Source organism: Panthera uncia, assembly GCF_023721935.1.
Source record: "Panthera uncia isolate 11264 chromosome A1 unlocalized genomic scaffold, Puncia_PCG_1.0 HiC_scaffold_17, whole genome shotgun sequence".
In the NCBI taxonomy this organism is placed as follows: Eukaryota; Metazoa; Chordata; class Mammalia; order Carnivora; family Felidae; genus Panthera; species Panthera uncia.
The window spans coordinates 144461344-144480794 of NW_026057577.1; the positions used below are offsets into that span (position 1 = coordinate 144461344).

General features: G+C 54.6%; 1 protein-coding gene across 1 annotated transcript; it reads right to left on the bottom strand.

Moving 5' to 3' along the window:
- Positions 1-530: 530 nt before the first annotated feature.
- ROPN1L (rhophilin associated tail protein 1 like) lies at positions 531-19187 on the bottom strand. Its single transcript, XM_049648283.1, has 5 exons — positions 18411-19187; positions 14111-14234; positions 12516-12677; positions 4816-4991; positions 531-712 (listed from the first exon to the last, which is right to left on the bottom strand). The coding sequence occupies exons 1-5, from the start codon at positions 18539-18541 to the stop codon at positions 649-651; spliced, it is 657 nt and encodes a 218-aa protein (XP_049504240.1). The 5' UTR covers positions 18542-19187; the 3' UTR covers positions 531-648.
- Positions 19188-19451: the final 264 nt, after the last annotated feature.

Genomic DNA, 19451 nt, shown 5'->3' on the forward strand with positions numbered 1-19451 from the left:
ACTGACAGCAGAGAGCCCTAGGCGGGGCTTGAACTCACCAACTTCGAGATGACGACCGGAGCCCTGAAGCTGGATGCTTAACCGACTGGGCCACCCAAGTGTCCCTGGGAGGCTTATTTCTGTTCCGTGGTCTAAATGGTCCACTTTGTTTCCCCGGCGGCCGTGACCCTCTTCCAGCCAGCAGGCCTTCTCCAGGGCCACGTCTCCCGGAACACATCCCGCTTCAGCAGAGGACGCTCTTCTTGGGGCGTCTTACGTGTGCTCCCCCCGTGGAGCAAACACCTCACTGGCCGCGAGCCTCCAAGGAGGAAACAGAGTGGCCAGTTTTTACGCTGCCCCTCCCCCTCCCCCCCACAGAGATCATTTCACTCAAAAAGATTGTTTCCCTGCTGTGAATCCTTCACACGTAAGGTTCTTCAGGAAGCATGTGAAGAGCCATCATTTAGAAGACCACCCCACCCCCCGGCCCCGCCGTGTTTCACTGGCCGCACTGAACTTCCACCCGGAGAAAAATTCATGCTACACAGGTATGTGGTTAATGACAAGCTGTATTTGGGGCCAACGTTTTACAAAGGCACCACTTGACATTAAGAAGTGTTCTCTTCTGTGTTAATGGCTCTGTCTTCTGCACTTTCCCTTCGAGGTTTCCTAAACTTTCCTTGTCAGAATGAAGAAATCTGAAAGTCCTATCATGCCGTTCTTTCTAGAGTCTCTAAATTGGAAACAGATAAAAACACTTATTAGTAATTTCTCACAGCACGCAGTACGATTTTTATGAAGCGCAAAACAATTGAAAAGTTTTACCTAGAAAAATGGATTCTTTCTGGTCTCTAATCAGTCATTCTTACCTCTGAAAAGAAAGCATTCTATTTTCTTGTATAAAAATGGGCATTTATTTCTAGGTGAAACGATCCATACTTTATATGTTTTTCTTCACTGACCCCTCAAATTTTAGTCACTACTGAAACAAAAGTATCCTTCTATTTAAAAAGTTGGCCGGGGGCGTCTGGGAGGCTCAGTGGGTTAAATGTCTGACTTGGGCTCAGGTCACGACCTCAACGGTTCGTGGGTCCGAGCCCCGCACTGGGCTCTGTGCTGACAGCTCGGAGCCTGCTTGGGATTCTCCGTCTCCCTCTCTTCTCTGCCCCTCTTCAGCTTGCGCGCTCTCTCTCCCTCAAATAAACATTAATATATATATAACGTCGGTCCAGTAAAACTGAAAGGGTGTCTTGCGTCTATGAAACTTTGGCATTGACAACAGCATGTCCCTCGATTCTAGTTAAAAACTAGAGATTCTAGTTAAAACTAGTTAAACTAGTTAAACTAGAGATTCTAGTTAAAAACTAGAGATACTTTTATTTCTTAAGAGATGGTGAACATTAGCAAACTACTATTGTCAGCATCAGTGGATGTAAAAATACTGAACTTCTGCGTGGTCGGCGGGGAAGGTGAGAACGGTCTCAGAGGGCTCGTGTTTTTACAGGCGAAAGGGACACCGGTTGGTGGCTCTAAACCGTACTTTACCACGAAAGGCAACCATCTCCTACGTTCCCAAGGGGATCCCGCTTGCCAAACAGTCTCTGCCACGGCTCCTTGGAGACCAAGAACAGAATCTTGCAGAAGGATGCCTGTCCGCCTGCCCTCTTGCTAGCCGGGCTGTGAGGATTTCCAGCCACGGCGGACCCGACGGTCCTCAAGCCGCCGGGCAGAGTGTGCTTGCCGTGTTAGCTGTGCGGACAGCAAACCAAGGCCCAAGCGGAGTGTATACCCCGCGTGAAGGAAGAGCCAGCCACCGAGTGATGGAAGGAAAGCACTGAGTGCGACGTTACGCGGACCTTCCTTGGGGACCACTGATTCTTCACCTCAGGTAGTAGCTAACGGCTTCAGAACAAATCTCGCCGTGAATGCAGGGCGCCAGATTCTTCTGGACACAGGAAGGGGCCACTCCAACCTTCCAGGGGCTTCGCACACCTCCGGGGCGAGGTCCCTGCAGAGCCATCTCAGGGTCAGCCCCCGGGGCACCTCCTCAGCTGGGGGCCCCTGGTAGGCCCGTGCGGCCCAGCCCGTCTCTCCCACGCACACCTGTGGCACATCAGTGCAAGGTCATGTCCAGCGCCTTTGACTTTGGCAAAGTCAAAGTGTCTCAAACACTGAGGGAATCGTGGAGGGAATCAACGAATTACCGAGTAGAAAGAAATCACTCCCGCTGCAAAAAGAGGCCTACTTAGCAAGTGTGCACAGGCGGGAGGGGAGGGGGTGGGGGTCCGGTGCTCGGCCCCAGGCCCACGGGCCCACAGTCCCGGAAGCCTGTCGCCGACCCCTGCCATCCACTTAGCCTCCCCAGTCTGGGGCAGTGCTACAGCCTCGCCCTATTTGTCAGCTCTGGTCTGGACCTCTGCAGAAGTTTCCGGAGTCATCATGCCTCTCGAGGGTCTTCTAGCCAGAACCCACCCCCGGTTCCCTCAGTAGGCTCTTCACCGGACACAACCCAGGCTCCCTAGAGGCTCTGAGCCTCTCCTCCTCCACCATCTGTGGAGGGCAGGCAGGCCAAGGGTCCCCTGGGCACTGCTGGGCGGGCAGACGGCACCGCATCCCGTCGCCACCCTCCACGAACATCACATCAGATGACCTCACAGAGGGACAGAGAGGGGCCTGTAGGAGAGGCCTCTCTGAGCAGGGACGTGGGGCAGCCATGCAAAGGGGGCGGGATGTTCGGGAAGAACAAGCGTGCTTGGGGTGGGGGAGCTTGGCCTGCTTGAAACACTCGGGGACCCGTGTGGCTGAAGCACGATGAGCAGGGGTCATCAGGTGAGAACCAGAGGAGCGAGCCTGCGGGTGGGCAGCAGTCAGAGCCTGCGGGACCCGGAGGCCATGAAGGCGCAGAGGTTTTCCCTCTTAAAGGCCAGCTGATGGGGCGCCTGGGGGGCTCAGTCGGTTAAGCATCGGACTTCGGCTCAGGTCACGATCTCATGGTCCATGGGTTCGAGCCCCGTGTCGGGCTCTGTGCTGACGGCCCGGAACCTGGAGCCTGCTTCGGATTCTGTGTCTTCTTCTCTCTCTGCCCCTCCCCCCCCCCCCCCCCCCCCCCCCCCCCTGCACTCTGTCTCTTTCTCTCTCTCTCTCTCCCAAAAACAAACATTAAAAAAAAATTAAAGGCCAGCTAACTGCAGACGGCTAGAGACAGGGGCAGTGGGAGGTGGGGACATAGGAGTGGAGGGAAGGACAGAAAGATGTGAGATGGGTCAAGGGGGGGCAGGGGAGGACAGGGGCACCCATGTCTCTGCTCTGACCTCCCTCGTGGGGAGGAGGGTGGCTCGGTTTACGGACAGAGGGAAACCAGGGGGGGAACTCATGGGAAAGAAGGTGGATTTCTGTTGGGACATGTTCAGCCTGGCTCGTGCACAGACATCCCAGCGGGAAGGTCAAGTGGGTGGTTTGATACCTGAGTCCAGAGCTGGGAAGCAAGACTGGCTTCACAACAGGACTGGGGGGCTGAGATTCCCAGAGGTGGGTGGGGGGAGGGAAGGGACAGCAGGAGCGAGTCTCCGAAAGCCTGGTTCAACTCTGGGATGCTGCTGTCCCTGGCAGGGCGTAAGCTGCCTCCGGGCCACGGGACAGACTGGGTCTGGAGCTAGAGAATGGGTCTGGGGCGAGGTGACGGGACAGGGTCTATGCAGCGCCCACCGTGAGGACCTGAGATCAGGTGCGTGCTCTCTAAGACTGACACAGGAAGAGCGTGACTGTGACCAGACGAGGTGGGACCAGGAGTCAAGAAGGGGACAGTCCCAGGGCGGGCAGTCCCCTCCTATCACGCACCACCGGGAGGCAGCCAGGGGTGGTGCTGGAGGTCTCAGGAAAGAAGGGAGGCGCTGGGCAGGGTACATTTTCCTCCCGGGACGCAGCCCTGGAGGTGGGGAGCCAGCTGCAGGGGGAGGGGCGGTGGGGAGAGGGGAAGGTGAGAGACATCCCCGTGGACATTGGAGAGGGGAGGGGCGAGTCCCCAAGAACTGTGGCGTCAGGAGTGTCGGCAGGAAGGGGGTCACCTGGCGTGCTGTCCCCCAGGAGGAGCGCGTGCCGAGTCAGCAGGCGGCACGTGGGGGGAGGGGCAGGCTGGACGGTGGAGGACATGGGTCCTGGAGGAGGGGGGACACGACACGGTCCAGGAGGCCGAGCCGAGGAGAGACGGCCACTGCGGCAGCTGGGGAGTCTGGGCGCTGGCCCTGGCATCCCTGGGCAGGAGGGGACCAGAGTCTGGCGGCGAGGACAAGGCCTGGTGAGCAGCGCGTGCCCTGCCCCCGAGTGTCCGCCTCTCCTCCCTTGTTCTCAGGGCCCTCAGCCCTGCCTGCGGGCCGGCCATGTCTGTCACTCTGTCAGTCTGGTGTCCGGCCCCTCCCAGCAAGGACAGAAGGGGACACATTCAAGGAACACGGTGGGAAGTCACCCCCCCCCCCACCTGCAGGGTCATTGAGGAGACACTTCCATCTTCCGCTTTGACACGCTGTGATGTGAAACCATTTGACGCCCGAAAGAATCAGGATAAATTCTGGATAAACTCGTCTTAAACACAGGATAAACCCTCCCTCTCAAGTGTGAAGAGAACCAGTGTCCCCCCCCGGGTCACACCCGGAGAAAAGCCGCCTCCTGCCGTGTGGCTTTCTCTGGTGCGGCCGAGGGACACCTGGGAGCCGGTGTGCGTGGCCCTTCCCTCCCAGCACCGGCAGGATCCGCAGGAACCAAGTCGTCTGAGGAAAAGAGGGAGAAAGGACCCTCTCCGGGCATCAGTACACTCGAATTCCGGGGAGCGCTTGTACTCACACAGTGTCCTTTAAAGTGGCGAGATAGGACTCTGTGTCCCCCTCAGGGACGTCCGAGTCCATCTTGGACAAGTAACGGTAGACGTAGGAGAAAGTCTCAAACGGGATGCGCGCGGGCCCGCCCTCGGGGTCCGTGGTCAGGACCTCACACAGATGCTTCATCGAAGTGTTCAGTGACTAGAGACACGACAGACAGGGGGAAACAATTACCACCTGGCACCACTGAAACGGAAGCCTAAGACACCCGCAGAGAAAACGCCTGAGCGTATTTGACAGGAAGTCTCCGAAGGGTATGTTCTCCTCGATCTAAATGAAGAACTGGGTAAGGTTACAACTGCCATAAACAAAGAAAAGGGAAGGTCTGATCACGATGCGATTGGCCTGAAAAGAATGTTAATCCACAGATTTTATTTTATATTAAAACGGGGGGGGGGGCGGCGCACCTGGGTGGCTCAGTCGCTTAAGCATCTGACTCTCGGTTTCAGCTCAGGTCATGATCTCACAGTTGGTGAGTTCGAGCCCCGTGTCAAGCTCTGGCACTGACAGTGCAGAGCCTGCTCGAGATTCTCAATCTCTCTCTCTCTCTCTCTCTCTCTCTCTCTCTCTGCCCCTCCTTGACTCACACTTTCTCTAAGTAAATAAACTTAAAAAAATAAATAAATAAAATGGGAACGACTCTCCAGGACGTGAGGAAGTATCAGCCCCCTTAAGACGGGCCCCAAGCCAGCGCAGAACTCATCAGCCCCTTCGGCGTCACCGCATGCCTAGGGGCGGAGCTAACGCTCACCAAGTAGACGTGTCACCTGCCCGTCAGGCACCGTGCAGGCCCCAGGCAGGGCCGGCCCTGCTCTGGGCCTTGTCTCAGTTCCGGGAAGCACCAGCCCCTTCGCCCCTGTGCACCGTGCCTCCCTCTGCCTGGGTCGGTCACCCCCACCCCCTCCCCGGCTGCCGGTACTTTGGCTTTGAGCCCGAAAGCCAGGCCTGGGAGAAGCCGTCCGTCTCCCACCAAGGCACAAGCTCTGAGCGGGCTGACTCCCTCCAAACCAGGAGGGCTCAAGGAAACGCACTCACGGTGGGGGAGCCACTGCCTACGTCAAGCACAGCGGGAAGGCCCACGCAGACAGCGCTGGTTTAGTGCTAGACTGTATCGGATCCCTGGTGACCCCACGAGAGCCTCGTGGAGATGCAGGGACCAGGCCTGTGTGCAGGGGACCAGCTCTTGCGGACTGTAAACTTTCCAGGAGTTTATTGAGAGGGTTGACCTCCCATTGGCAGCTTGAGACCAGCCATGGTGGGAGCATTTACACCTCATGCCAGTCAGGGTCCTTCTCCCCTGCAGAGAGCAGGCTGTTTAGGGGGCTGCACTTGGGAGGAAAGAGTGAGAAAAACACAGATGGGACGGTCACACACGGACCTGCCTGACCGGGACTGAGGCTGCGTAGGGGGACAAACCTGACACCCTGAGGGACACGCAAATGTCTGGAGTCACCTTTACTCTCTCTAAGTTTCTGTGGGTCAGGAGTCGGCACTGCTTAGCTGGCCCGTTCACGGCTCCAGTCAAGGTGTTGGCCAGGGTTGGGGCCTCATCTGGAGGCTCGACTGGAGACAGACCTGCCCCCGCCCTGACCCAAGTTGCCGGCGGACTCGCTGCCTCGCGGCCGGCTCTCCGCGGACCCTCACAACAAGGCAGTGCACCTCCACCAGGTTCCAGGAGCTCGACCGGCTTCTCATAGTCATGCCAGAGAAGACGCCTCATGCTTGCAGCAGGGAGAGGGGGAGAGGGCTAAAAGGGAGTCAGTGGGGCCCAGCGGCTGAGCGGCTGGCCTGAGGTGAAGCCAGCAGGGCAGGAGCAGTGAACACACCCCAGCAACGTGAAGAGCCACCAGGCTGGCGGGGGGGGGGGGTATGTGAGCTGCCACCTTTGGGGACTCCAGGCGCTGGGCTGGGGGCTGGAGGAGAGAGGAGAGGAGGCCTGACCAGCCCAGAGCTCCCCATCGCCATAGCCGGGGCTCCAGGTGTCTGGAAAGCCACTTCCCACACCACCCGGGACCGAGGGCCACTTGAAACCTTTCAAAGACACGTGGTTTTGTTAGATTTTGCTTTTATATCCGTCGCAAGCGGGAGAGAGTCGCCGGTGGGTGTGGCAATGCTGAGCCTCAGGAGGGATGATGGGGACGGAAGCAGCCTTCGCCGAGCAAGCAGATGAGGTCTGAGAAACTGTGGCTCCAATGCTTCCGAGGAGGAGGTATTTAAGGAAAAAGTACATCAAAACATCCCAGCATCCCTGCCTTCTGCAAAGGCCCGACGATGGTACCGGTGTTAACATTTCTGGCAATGAGATGCGCAGCCATTTTTATATCCACGAGGGTTCGTAAGGCAACTTGCCTGGCTTTGTACCTGAGCCAGATTTCTCCGCTCCCAAGGGTTGCTCTCCAGCCAGAAGACCCTCGTAGGCAGGCGCCCCTCCCCCAACTCACTCTCCTGACACCAGCTCTTCTGGCAGGTGTGGCTGCACTTGCTTCTAGCCCAGCACTTAAGTCTGAGCCTTCGCAGTCACATGCGATTCAGGCGGAGACAGGAGACAAAAACAGGCCTGGAGACACCTGCTGTTTCCTGAGCAGCTTCAGGGCACCAGCTCTGTGGAAGCTTCTGTTTCAGAATTTTAGCTGCTCTTGTGGTGACAACAGAGGCACCTCACACCTCCCCAAATCCCCTTTTAGCTAGCGGGGAAGTGACAATCTGTGTAACATCGTGACTGATCCCTTTAAAAAGAAGAAGGGGGGGTCTCCTCTGAGTTGCGGCCTGATGGCAGCCGGGAGGGAGAGCTCAGTACCTCAAGCAGTGGTGTCACCCCCGCATTTCACTCTGAAAAAGTCTGAGGACCTTTTCACTTCCTTCCTCATCCTCAGGGGTTTTCTCATCTAAAACGCAGTTCAGTTCGGGGACCTGCGGCAGGTGAGGGTGGAGGACGGGTACTCTCGAGATGGCGGGGCTCGGTCCTCGGGAGAAGCCTGTTCGTGAGGGCCGATGCTGCCCACGTCGCCGTCCGGGGAGGAGGGAGGGCCCCCACGTGTGAGCACAGGGACAAGGCCAGTGGAGGCATGTGGGTGGGGTGCACCCCGCCTCTTTCTCCCCCCTGGGGGAGACCCTCAGCAGTGGGGTGCCCGGTGCTGGGGGCCGGAGACCCCAGGGGCCCAAGAGCAGCCCTCCTGGTGGAGACAGTTACCAAACTTGTCTGTGACGTGAGGCTCCCACCCACGGCGGGGGGGCTGTTTCTTTTCCACGGTCAGACGGTAAAAGGACTTCTCGTGGGCACCTCAGAATGGGCTCAGAGGCCTCGCTGGGAAACCTGAATAAGGGAGCGAGCCAGGACGCTGCCTCCATCACTGGGCCACCGGGGTGGTGACCCACTGTGCTTGGAGGTTGTCCTAAGAATTCCAGCTGGGCCCTGCTAGGAGGCTGGCAGTGAGAGCTTTTCAGAGTAAAACTCCTTTTAGGAAATCAAGTGACATTAATGACAGTCCTTGGGAGCGGTTATTCTCTGAGACAGGAACCTGCAGGCTCTCACACGGTGCCCCAACCCGAGGGCGGCACACTCCGGGGCTACAGAGTCCCCAGGGAGCCCGGTGGCCGTGCATCGGCAGCGTGGAGCCCGTGGTCTGCGTTCAGATCCCGCTCTGCCACTTGCAATCTGAGTCCCTGAGCCTCCCTCCACGACTAGTCATGGTGCGAGGCCCGGGAGGGGCCCCTCCGCAGAGGGCTGCTGGAGGATTAAGGAGAATAGAGACAAGGCCCCGAACGTTCCAGCCCACGGCGAGAACCCTGGACGTGACGCCCATTCGTAAGCGGCGCGTTTTGGATGGAAAATCACGTTACACACACGCATCCTGGCCACCGGACGCAGAGCGAAGTTCATGCTTCTCAGAGGCTCTCGAGTGTCGGGCCGGTGGTTTGCCATTCCGGGCTTCCTCCCTCAGTGTGGGGCGGAGGGTGGCGGGGACTTCATTCACAACTGTTTTTTGTACTAAAAGAGGTCCTCAAGCCTAAAAAACAATGCAAAGAATTTTGATCCCCTGCTTCGATGCTTAGGATCACTGCCGGTGCTGCAGAAATGGAAACTCAGGGGCGCCTGGGTGGCGCAGTCGGTTAAGCGTCCGGCTTCAGCCAGGTCACGATCTCGCGGTCCGTGAGTTCGAGCCCCGCGTCAGGCTCTGGGCTGATGGCTCGGAGCCTGGAGCCTGTTTCCGATTCTGTGTCTCCCTCTCTCTCTGCCCCTCCCCCGTTCATGCTCTGTCTCTCTCTGTCCCAAAAATAAATAAAAAACGTTGAAAAAAAAAAAATTTAAAAAGAAATGGAAACTCAAAGATCACGACATGAAATATCATCTTGCTGGGCAAGCATCACACGGCATCGGAGCAGGGGGCGGGGGGGGGGGGGAGGCGTGGGAATCACCAGCACGCCCGCCCCGCCTCCCACCTGCCCCGGGGCAGCCACACGCCCCCGAACCCCGTTTGTGGCTCGCGACGCGGTAAGCCAGGTGGCGGCGAGGCACGTCTGCCTGTTCTGTCCACTCAGGACGGGGCCCAGCTCGAAGCAGGGCTCAGCACACGTTTGTGAAGCAAGGAAGGCAGGCAGGCGCGATTCACAGGACTCTGAAGTTTAAGTAGAGCTTCTGGTCTTCGCAGAGACCTTGCATTTGATCCCTCTGCCCGGCGATTTCGAAGAGGAATTTGAGAGCACGGACAGCACGGAGGACGCGTCTGCCACCGGCCACGCAGAGACCGTGGATGGAGGCGGCGGGGTCGAGCCCGTTGTGCTGACACAGCCACCAGATTCCAGGTTACCGGAAAGCCTCTGTGGAAGGGTGAACGGACAGTAATCCGTCGTAAAATACTCGTCCCTTCCTTCCACGTCACCGCTCCGTCTCCTCCCTCTGAAGGGTTTTTAAAAAGCATGAACATAAACGCTAAGATGCCCCACGACACCACAACCGTCCCCTCCGAGGCACAGCTTCGGGTTGCTGATGCGCCTCCACGCTACCCCACCAACGCGTGGGCATCCAGTGGCCTCTCTCCTTCGGGGCCTGGCTGCTCCGGGCCAGCTGCACCCCCCCGCCCCCCTCTCCCTTCCCCACCTACGTGGCCGGTGGACCAGAGGGGACGGGGACCAGCAGGAGGGGACCTTCCCCGACCGCCTGGCTCCAGAGTGCACGGCTCACGGCAAGCACTACTGCCGAGATGGCCTGGCTCGGGGACGGGACCGGACCCCACACTGACCAGCCGGGAGGACAGACTTATTCAAGGAGGAAAGGAGGGGCGCGCACGCTGGAGTCCTGGCCCCTTCCCCGGTGTTGCGTTCAGAAGGTGACCAGATGTCTCCACCTAGCGTCCCACCCGACGCGTGGACAAGAGACCCTGTCGCTTGCTCTGGCCTGGCTCCAAATCTAGCGCTTAACCGTCAGGCTTAAAGTGAAAGTGACAAAGGTGGATCCCCCACAGTATGAAACATTCTACCTTCTGGGAAAATCTGAATTTCACAACTACACCATAAACATCCGTCCAGATATTAGACACTCATTTTACATTATGAAAATCTTGCTTTCACAGGAGTTCCAGATGAACCAGGCAAGGTAACGTTAGCTTCAGTAACGAAACCTGACTTTGTCCTTCCCACCGGTCACGTCGGGGCCCGTCTTTGCCGCAGGAGGGTCCCCGGGGCTGCCGTCCTCTCCACGGCCGGTGGAAACACTGCCTCTGGGCCCCCGTGCAGCTCAGCGTGCAGCGTCCAGCCAGCACCTGGCTCTCCTGGGGTTTCCCACTTTCTCACTGGGGCCCTGAGTAGAACCAGTGAATGTGGTCCATCACAGAGTGGCTATCACACGGCAGAGGCCGTGCACGACCTACAGCGGTCTGTAATGATACAGACGGACAGATAAGGAAATCTAACTGGGAGTGAAAAGAAGTTCCAGAAGGTTACTAATAACAGAATCCTCTTTTCATAAAGTTGAAACCAACGAAAATAAAATAATGTTCTTTCTTTCTTTTTATTTTTTTTTTAATGGTCATTTATTTTAGAGAGAGAGAGGCACACACAGAATATGAGCCGGGGGGAGGTGGGGGGTGGGGGTGCAGAGGGGGAGACACAGAATCCGGAGCAGACTCCAGGCTCTGAGCTGTCAGCACAGAGCCCAGTGCGGGGCTCGAACTCATGAACTACGAGATCGTGACCTGAGCCGAAGTTGGACGCTTAAAACCGACTGAGCCAGCCAGGCGCCCCGAGATAACGTATTTCTTGGGGTATGTACGTGGCCCCCAGGAAGCGTGAGATTTGGGATAGCGGTTGCTTCGGGCCGGGGAGGCAGGGGGATCGAATGGAGGAAGAGAGCAGAGGCCCTCAGCAGCGGCGCATTGTTGGTGTTAGCGATCGTGTGGGGATCATGGGCGCTTCTGACATTAAATGACCGTCTAAAATTAAAACTGGAGGGGCGCCTGGGTGGCGCAGTCGGTTAAGCGTCCAACTTCAGCCAGGTCACGATCTCGCGGTCTGTGAGTTCGAGCCCCGCGTCAGGCTCTGGGCTGATGGCTCGGAGCCTGGAGCCTGTTTCCGATTCTGTGTCTCCCTCTCTCTCTGCCCCTCCCCCGTTCATGCTCTGTCTCTCTCTGTCCCAAAAATAAATAAAAAAACGTTGAAAAAAAAAAAATTAAAATTAAAACTGGAGATGAGTGCGTCATGAAGCGTGGACTGTGAATTACCAGTTATGCTCTCTGCGGTGCAAAGACTATAAAAAGGGAGGGCAGAAAACAGGTGGCCATCTCGGCAGCGAAGGGGCCACTTCTCCTCCTAAAAACCCCTTCTTCACAAGCGGACAGTGGTAGCTCTTCCTGCCCCGGACCCCGGTGTCTCACAGACTCGAATACTGGGGCTGGAGAGAGAACGTCCAGATCCCCAAAGCAGTCCGGTCCCTCCTCTCCCCGCCCCCCTCGGTTCAGAGACGCCCTTACCTTCGGAACTGGAGAGTCGCCCGTGTCTTGATTCCCAACGGTCGTATTTCAACATAAGCCAAGTTCACTATATCTGTCACCTACTAATCACAGATTTTAACTCAAATATAAACTAACTTTACGCCTCTTCCCACAGAGGAGGAAAATAACATCTGCTTACGAAACGGTGTGTAGTTTCATAAAAAGTCACTGATGCATTCTCTTCTAAAACCCAAATGCCTTTTAATGACATTTTATCTACTTTTTTAATGTACTTTTAATGATATTTTATCTACTGTTAACAATTTTAAAATTGAAGCATTCGTAAGTCTTTAACTTCCCCAAATTAAAATAACTGTAAGCCCAGGGGCGCCTGGGTGGCTCCGTTGGGTGAGCATCTGACTCTTGGTGTTGGCTCAGCATCATGACCTCATGGTTCATGAGACGGAGCCCCACGTCGGGCTCTGCGCTGACAGCGTGGAGCCTGCTTGGGATTCTCTCCCCTTTTCTGTCCCTCTTTCACTCGCTCTCTCAGTCTCTCTCAATCAATCAATCAACATTGAAAAAAATATGATAGTCTCTGGAAAAAAAAATTGCTTCTCTTAGACAAAGTGAGTAAAGTAATGAGAGTGTTTCCTTCAGTTACTGAAACACCTCCATTATTTTCAAGCCAGGCCTATGATTACCCAGGATGATTAATACACTACTTGTAGGTACGTACCCCACCAAGCATGCTACATCCGAGCGCTAAAAATTTTATCCACTCGATTTTGTTTTCGCAAGGATCCAGCTGCAGCAGAGTTCTGAAGTTTTCTACTGGCAGGCACAGATTTTTCCATTTCTGCTCAAGATGTGCTAATTCCACATACTGCTTGTGGCTACACTGTATAGAAAACACAGTGTGACAAAATCAGTACGTTTTTACGTCTGCAAGTATTAAGGTTTAAAAACCCGTGAAACATAATGCCGATGAATCTTTAAACTCATCCCAGGCGCACAACTGCATGCTGGGAAGAGATGAGCTCTGAATTCACAACACAGAGAGCCCGGGGAGAGCTGGGGGGGAAGGTGTGTGGGGGGATGCTCGCCCGGCAGGAGGGCGCGGCCAGCCGACATCGGCACAGTTAACTTCTCAAAAGGAAAAAGGACGGTGAGGCCAATACGGCCTCCCGTTGTGACTTAGGAAAACGGGCACACGCACACGGGGTAGGTGATTCTCTGTGGTCTGTGTGAAATGCTTTGCAAGAAAAAATAAACTTCAACTCTTAAAAACTGAGAACAGACTGAGGGTTGATGAGGGGGTGGGAGGGAGGGGAGGGTGGGTGAGGGGCACCGAGGAGGGCACCTGTTGGGAGGAGCGCTGGGTGTTGTACGGAAACCACTGTGACGATGGATTTCATATTACAAAAAAAATCAACTTCAACAAACAAAATGAAAACATTTCAAATCCCACCCGCTCCATGTGTTAACAGTTAAATAAGAGAAATTTGAAAACTGAAAACAACTTCATTCCTTCCGCTTTTTGAAACAATCTGTGAGAACTGGTAACTACCGCGATGTGCTAATGGTCTTGAACGTGAAATGCTTTGAGCAATTTTAGCGTGTCTTTTCCCGAGCTACCCCTTTCGATGGTTATTCGTTTTTCCCTCCAGATTTCCAGAAGTCAGCGTATCCGGCACAGAAGCACGGTAAGTCAAAAAGTGTAATGGGGACAAATCACTTTAAAGATCAAGGTGATGCCACCGATGTCATTTTTAGCAACACAACGCAATCATTAGGATGGCCAAGCTTGGCCGGATAACACACAATCTGGCAGCTCGTTTCTCTGAAAGCAAGATGATGGGTCGGGAGAGCACCGGCCCGGGACTCTTGCGCCAAGACTGTGCGGGGAAGGGCCTCGCCCACGCCCGGGCTCTCTGGACCAAGGACACCACGCCAAAGGGCACTCTGCTGTTCAGATTAATGAGGCGGCAAATTATTTCTTTAGCACATACAAAATTTTTATAAACATATTTCAAGAAGAGACTTGCAGCCCCCATGTTTGGAGTTGAGTGTTCAGACTTGTAGTCCAGGAGCATCTAGCGTTTTAATTTGGTATTTAAAAGAAATTATATTTCACTTTCCTACGATCTAATCACGAATAGCTATGCTGGGTTCTTTCAACTAGAGAAAGAGCACTGAATACAATGGATCCCTCCTTTGACTAAATCTTGCGGGTTTGCACAGGGAACGGAGGCCTCGCAAATGTGTTGGGATGCGTTAACGCAGCCACACTTTATCTCGTGGAGCCGACAGATTAACAGAGACCCCTCATACCTGCTTGTGCAAAACTTTCAGGAGTCCTTGAGTCAGGCCTGTGTCCGTTTTCTGAGTGGCCACGGGCATTTCAATTCTGTCCTTGACAGGAAGCGGATCTCCTCTTGACAAAGCTGAAAAATACCTAACAGCAACAGATGTCCCTGAAGGCTCGTCGATACACAGAAAGCACCGTAATGAATGCAGTCTCTTAAATGACCCCCAATGCCTGGGACCCCTCCAGGGGTCTTGGCTCCTCTACTCGGCTCTCCAACTTAACCCTCTCTGCGTGCCTCAGTTTCTCTGTCTGCAAAACCGATAATGGCAATCCCTGTTGTAGGGCCCCTAGGAGCACTGAGCTCAAGCCACAGCGGGCCGAACGTGCCACTCAGCCATCAGGCCAAGGGGCGGGGGGGCTCCTGAAACACATGTTCTTATCAAGCAAACACTATGAGGGGTCCTGGAATGCTGCCAAAGGAGGTCGGAGATTTGGGACGACAGTGACCCAAGGGCAATGCCACAGTGCAGTCCTTCCACTTTGACAGCTGGCATCTGGCCCTCCCTTTGGTTGGCCTGGCTGCCTTCCAAGGGGCCTGACTTCGACCATCTCGGTTCAGCCCGACACGGTCCCGGATCAGGGAGGTCACCTGTCTGCCCCACTCCTCTAAGTCAGAGGCCACCCTCCCCCACCCTTCACGCTTTCCTGCCTGGTACCTTGTTTTAGTAATTTTTTAGGAAACTGCTTTATTAAATTTAACAATTTAGTAATAATAGCAATTAATTTAATTAATTTAGTAATTAACAGTAACAATTTAGTAGTGGTTTTAGCATTGTTTCCCCTTTCCCTGTTCCTTTCTGGGGTGGGAATATGGGTGCTTACATCGGTGCCAATATTGCCTCTAGCGGGACAAGTGAGGGCATGGAACCAGTTTAGGGCAACGAGTCAGGATGAGACACACACTCGGCTTCTGTCTGGCGGGGACGGGGAGGAGGCACCAGGCGAGCCAGGGGTGGCCAGCCGCTGGAGGCAAGTCACCGGCCACTCTCATGGCTAACACAACAAAAAGAAACAATATACACAGCGAAATGAATGGCAAATCCTCCGCCAGGCCAACAGGTCATAATCGAAAAGGTCTGAATAATGAGGGGTGCCTGGGCAGCTCAATCGGTTAAGCGTCCGACTCTTGACTTCAGCTCAGGTCACGACCTTGCGTTTTGTGAGTTCGAGCCCCGCACCGGGCTCTCGTATTGGCAGTTTGGAGCCTCCTTGGGATTCTCTCTCTCTGCCCCTCCCCAGCTCTCTCGCTCTCTCAAAAGTAAACTTAAAAACTAATAAAAGATATGAGTCATTAGAAACATCTCTGATTATGTAACAAAGACAGCCGTAGCTAGGTATTTGATAGGCTAACAGAAATTTTGTACCTCGTCCCCTTTTCCTCTCTCCACCCGTATTTTGTTGACCTAACACAAGGGCAGCAGTGAGAGAGACAAAGGTGGACAGGAAGAAGTAAGGTGACAGGGGGAGGCATGGGTGTTTAGCTTTGTCATATTGTTCCTCATTAGGGTTTTCGCCTATTTGGGGGACTTTATTCCTCATAACCGATCAAGCCACTCACCCACCTCCACACAGCCTCTAAAGCAGGGGTCCTCAACGGTTCTCCCTTCTCCTCCCCAGGAAGGCCCTGGCAGTTTCTGGAGACATTTCTGGTCGTCACAGGAGGGGGTGGATGGTGCGACTGGCCTCTAGTGGGTACAGGCCAGGATGCTGCAAAGGGCCCTGCTGGGCCCAGACACCTCCCCCCCAGCCCCACCTTCCCCCCAGCCCCCAAGCAATTGTCCTGTCCCAAGTGTCAACGGTGCCCAGGCTGAGAAAGCCTGCGTTAGGGGCGAGCCCCGATGTGCTAATTCCCTGGAGGCCCGTGCAGCAGAAAGCAGCCTATAGCATTGAACCAATTCTTGCCCCAGTCATACCGCACGACGCACAGGCGACGTAACAAGGTACGGCCAACTAGCTGTTGCGTCAGAGCAGAGAACACAGGTGGGGGAGCCAGGCCGAGCCGCCTCTGCCACCTGAGAGCCTCGTTTGTAACCTGAACGCCTCCTGGAGGCTTCTGCAGTTACCTTCACAGGCATCCTGATTTTCTGCTTTTTTCTCCTGTCACCATCCCTTTGTCCAGATGCCATTCCTCTTCCTGGAATATCCTTGCCTTGTCTTTTAAAGTTTTTGTTTGTTTGTTTATGTATTTTGAGAGAAAGAGGCACAGCATGTGCAAGCAGGGGAGGGGCAGAGAGAGAGGGGGAGAGAGAGAGAGAGAGAGAGAGAGAGAGAGAGAGAGAGAATATCTCAAGCAGGCTCTGCACGGTCAGCACCAGAGCCCAATGAGGGGCTCGTGAGATCAAGACCCAAGCCGAAATCAAGAGTTGGTTGCTTGGAGCGCCTGGGTGGCTCAGTCGGTTGAGCGTCCGACTTCAGTTCAGGTCACGATCTCGTGGTTCGTGAGTTCCAGCCCCACGCCAGGCTCTGTGCTGACAGCTTGGAGCCTGGAGCCTGCTTCGGATTCTGTGTCTCCCTCTCCCTCTGCCCCTCCCTTGATTCTCTGTCTCTCTCTCTCTCTCTCTCAAAAAGAAACATTAAAAGACTTTTTTAAGAGTTGGATGCTTAACCAACTGAGCCACCCAGGCTACCCTTGCCTTGCCGTAACCTCAAAGACCAATTCGTCCTCTTCTGAGCAACATCTCTCCCTAACAGATTGTCTGGTGACAGCTGGGACCTGGCTGAGACCATTTCACACACACTACTTAGTGAATAATGCTTCCTTTTACTCCTCAACTCCAAAATTGTTCTCGAGAGAAAACAGTTGCATGGCACATCCAGAAAGTTCTCAATTGAGCCTTTTAAATTAAAGTGAAGCTTAAATTAAAATAATTTAATGTTCCAAGAAAACAGTGACTCAACCTTGGAATGTTCTGTCCAGTACAAATAAACTCTTACACGTCCTACTTTCGTTGATGCTTTAATGACGGTTAAAACCAAGGCCATAGTTTTTTTTTTTTTTTTTTGGGGGGGGGGGGAAGAACCCAGAGAGAATCTATCAGAAGCAACCGACAGAAATGTTTGTCACAAGGCAAAGCACTGGATTGATAAGCAGCCTTGTGTGGTACGTTCTGTAAGAGCCTCAAAGATATCCAGGTCCGAATCCTGGAACCTGCAGATCTCATTTTGTGTGGTAACAGGGACTTTTGTAGATGTGAGTGAGGATTCTGAGATGGGAAAACTGTACTGAACTATCTTGAGGGGTCCTAAATGCAATCACAAGTGTCCTTGGGAGAGGGAGGCAGAGGGAGAGACTTGGAGATGCCACACTTCTGGCTTTAAAGACGAAGGGGCCATGAGCCATAGAACACAAGGAAGGCAGTTCCAGAAGCTGGAAAAGGCAAGGCAAGGGACTGGATTCTCCCTAGAGCCTCCGGACAGAAGCCGTGACAGCTTGACTGCAGCCAGGCAAAACTGATTTCGGACTTGCAGCCTCCACAACTGTAAGAGAATACATGCCTGTTGTTTTCACCCATCAGCTTTTGTGGTTATTCGCTAGAGCGGGCCACAGGGAACTAGGTCACCTTGGTTTTACAGGTGAGAGAAACTGGATATGCTGGTTACTAAATAAAACGTTTACATTCATACTGGTTCTTGGGATCATAAGACTGAGTTTCTGTTTCCTGAAAAGGACACAGAACGTTCCTTTCAAAACCAAATGGGTTTATTTTAATGGTTTTAAGGTCTGTTTGCAACTTTAAAATTAGGGAAATAGTATGTATGTTTGCTGCAAGAAATATTTGCCTTCTGTGAACTAAGCTGGGCAAAGTCTAACCTTTACAGCAGCCTTAGGAAAATCACCCCAACATGACCTTGGTCGTTTGGGCTCTAATAAACTGACCCAGGTACCTAACCCTGGGAGGATTCTCTAGCACGAGGAACCTAGCCCTAAGATTCCTTCTTGTAAAAAAAAAAAAAAAAAAAAAAAAAAAAAAGAAAAAAAATCACTTTACAAATAAAATACAGGGTCTGCAGTGGCTTGGTCTTATAACACAATGCAGAAACTTTTTTACCCGACGCAACTGCTTTGTAAGTTTTACTCTGAGTAAGTACCACTCTCCCACGATGGAGTTGTCATTACTTTGCAGGACAGTGAGCATTCTGCAGTAATTTCTGGGAAGGTCACCCAACCACGATGCTTCCTAGACGCTCAGATGTAGACACCAGCTGGGAAAGGTGTCCTGAGCGTCGGACCACGCGAAGCGGCCGGCTCTCCCAGGCGCTTACCCCGCGGACCACTGCAGGACGTCGGCGGGCTGGGTGCGGATCGCAGCCTTGGTGAACTGCTTCAGGATGTCCGGCAGTTCCGGGGGAATGTGGATCTGCTGCGCGCAGAACATGGTGTCGGGAAGCGGCATCGCTCTCCGCAGACCGGGACCAGGCTGCGAAGAATCAAGGTGCGCTGCGTGTGGGGGCGTGAGCCTCGGGGCGCAGGCGCAGCTCAAGGGTCTGGCCGCCCAGCCTCCCGGGATCTGGAGCCTGGAGGGGACCTGGGGTCTGTGGCGAGGCCGGGCTCCCGGACTTGGGGGCGGGCCAGGAGGCCGGCTTCGCGAGGTCCGGGGTGGCCGGCCGGGTCTTTCAGCCGCTCCTCCTCGGGCTCCTCGGAAAGTGAAGGCCAACTGCCCCTTCTAGTCACAGCCCGGAAGCGCCAGCGGCACCAATTGTGTCGCAGAGGTATCCAGGCAACCGGGACGCATGAGGGCCCCGCCCCCTGGCTCCGCGCAGGCGCGCACGCCTCGGGCCGAGACCGCACGGTCGCCCGCGCCGGGCCGGCAGGTAATGCGCTTGCGCAGTCTGGCTCCGGCCCTCTTTCGCCAATTGGTTGTTTATACGGAGCCGAACGTTTCGCTTAGAAAAGGACCTTTTTGGTCGATTTCCCACTGCCAGTTGTGAAGGGCGAATTCACAAAGGACTCCCCTTCCCCTTGCTCTGGCGTCGTAAACTTAAGGACGAGGTGACTCAGTCCTCGTAGGTAGGAAGCCGTTGTAATCATAGGGGCTGGTCGGTGCAGGTGGCACGAGCTCCCCCCTCCCCCGAAGGAATGTGGCCCTGCCTTCCTCGACTGTCGCGCTCATGCTGCACGTGCTCGTCCAAGCGGTCCCCAGCCTCGATATCCTCGCATCTCCCACTCGGTCTGCTGATTGCAGTTTAAGAGCCACGTAGGAGTTTAGACAGCGGCTGATTTTCAGCTAAAAGAAGATTCTGTTTAAATTGTTTTCCTAAGGAAGATAGAATGGTTGAGCCAATATGATTGGGTCTAGAAGGACA

Excerpts from the sequence above, each read along its gene's own strand:
- ROPN1L (XM_049648283.1), bottom strand. The coding sequence starts at position 18,541 with ATGCCGCTTCCCGACACCATGTTCTGCGCGCAGCAGATCCACATTCCC. Across the intron at positions 12,678-14,110 it reads TGAAAGTTTTGCACAAGCAG|TGTAGCCACAAGCAGTATGT; the intron begins GTATGAGGGGTC and ends TTTTCTATACAG. Across the intron at positions 713-4,815 it reads GCCACTTTAAAGGACACTGT|AGACTCTAGAAAGAACGGCA; the intron begins GTGAGTACAAGC and ends TTTCCAATTTAG.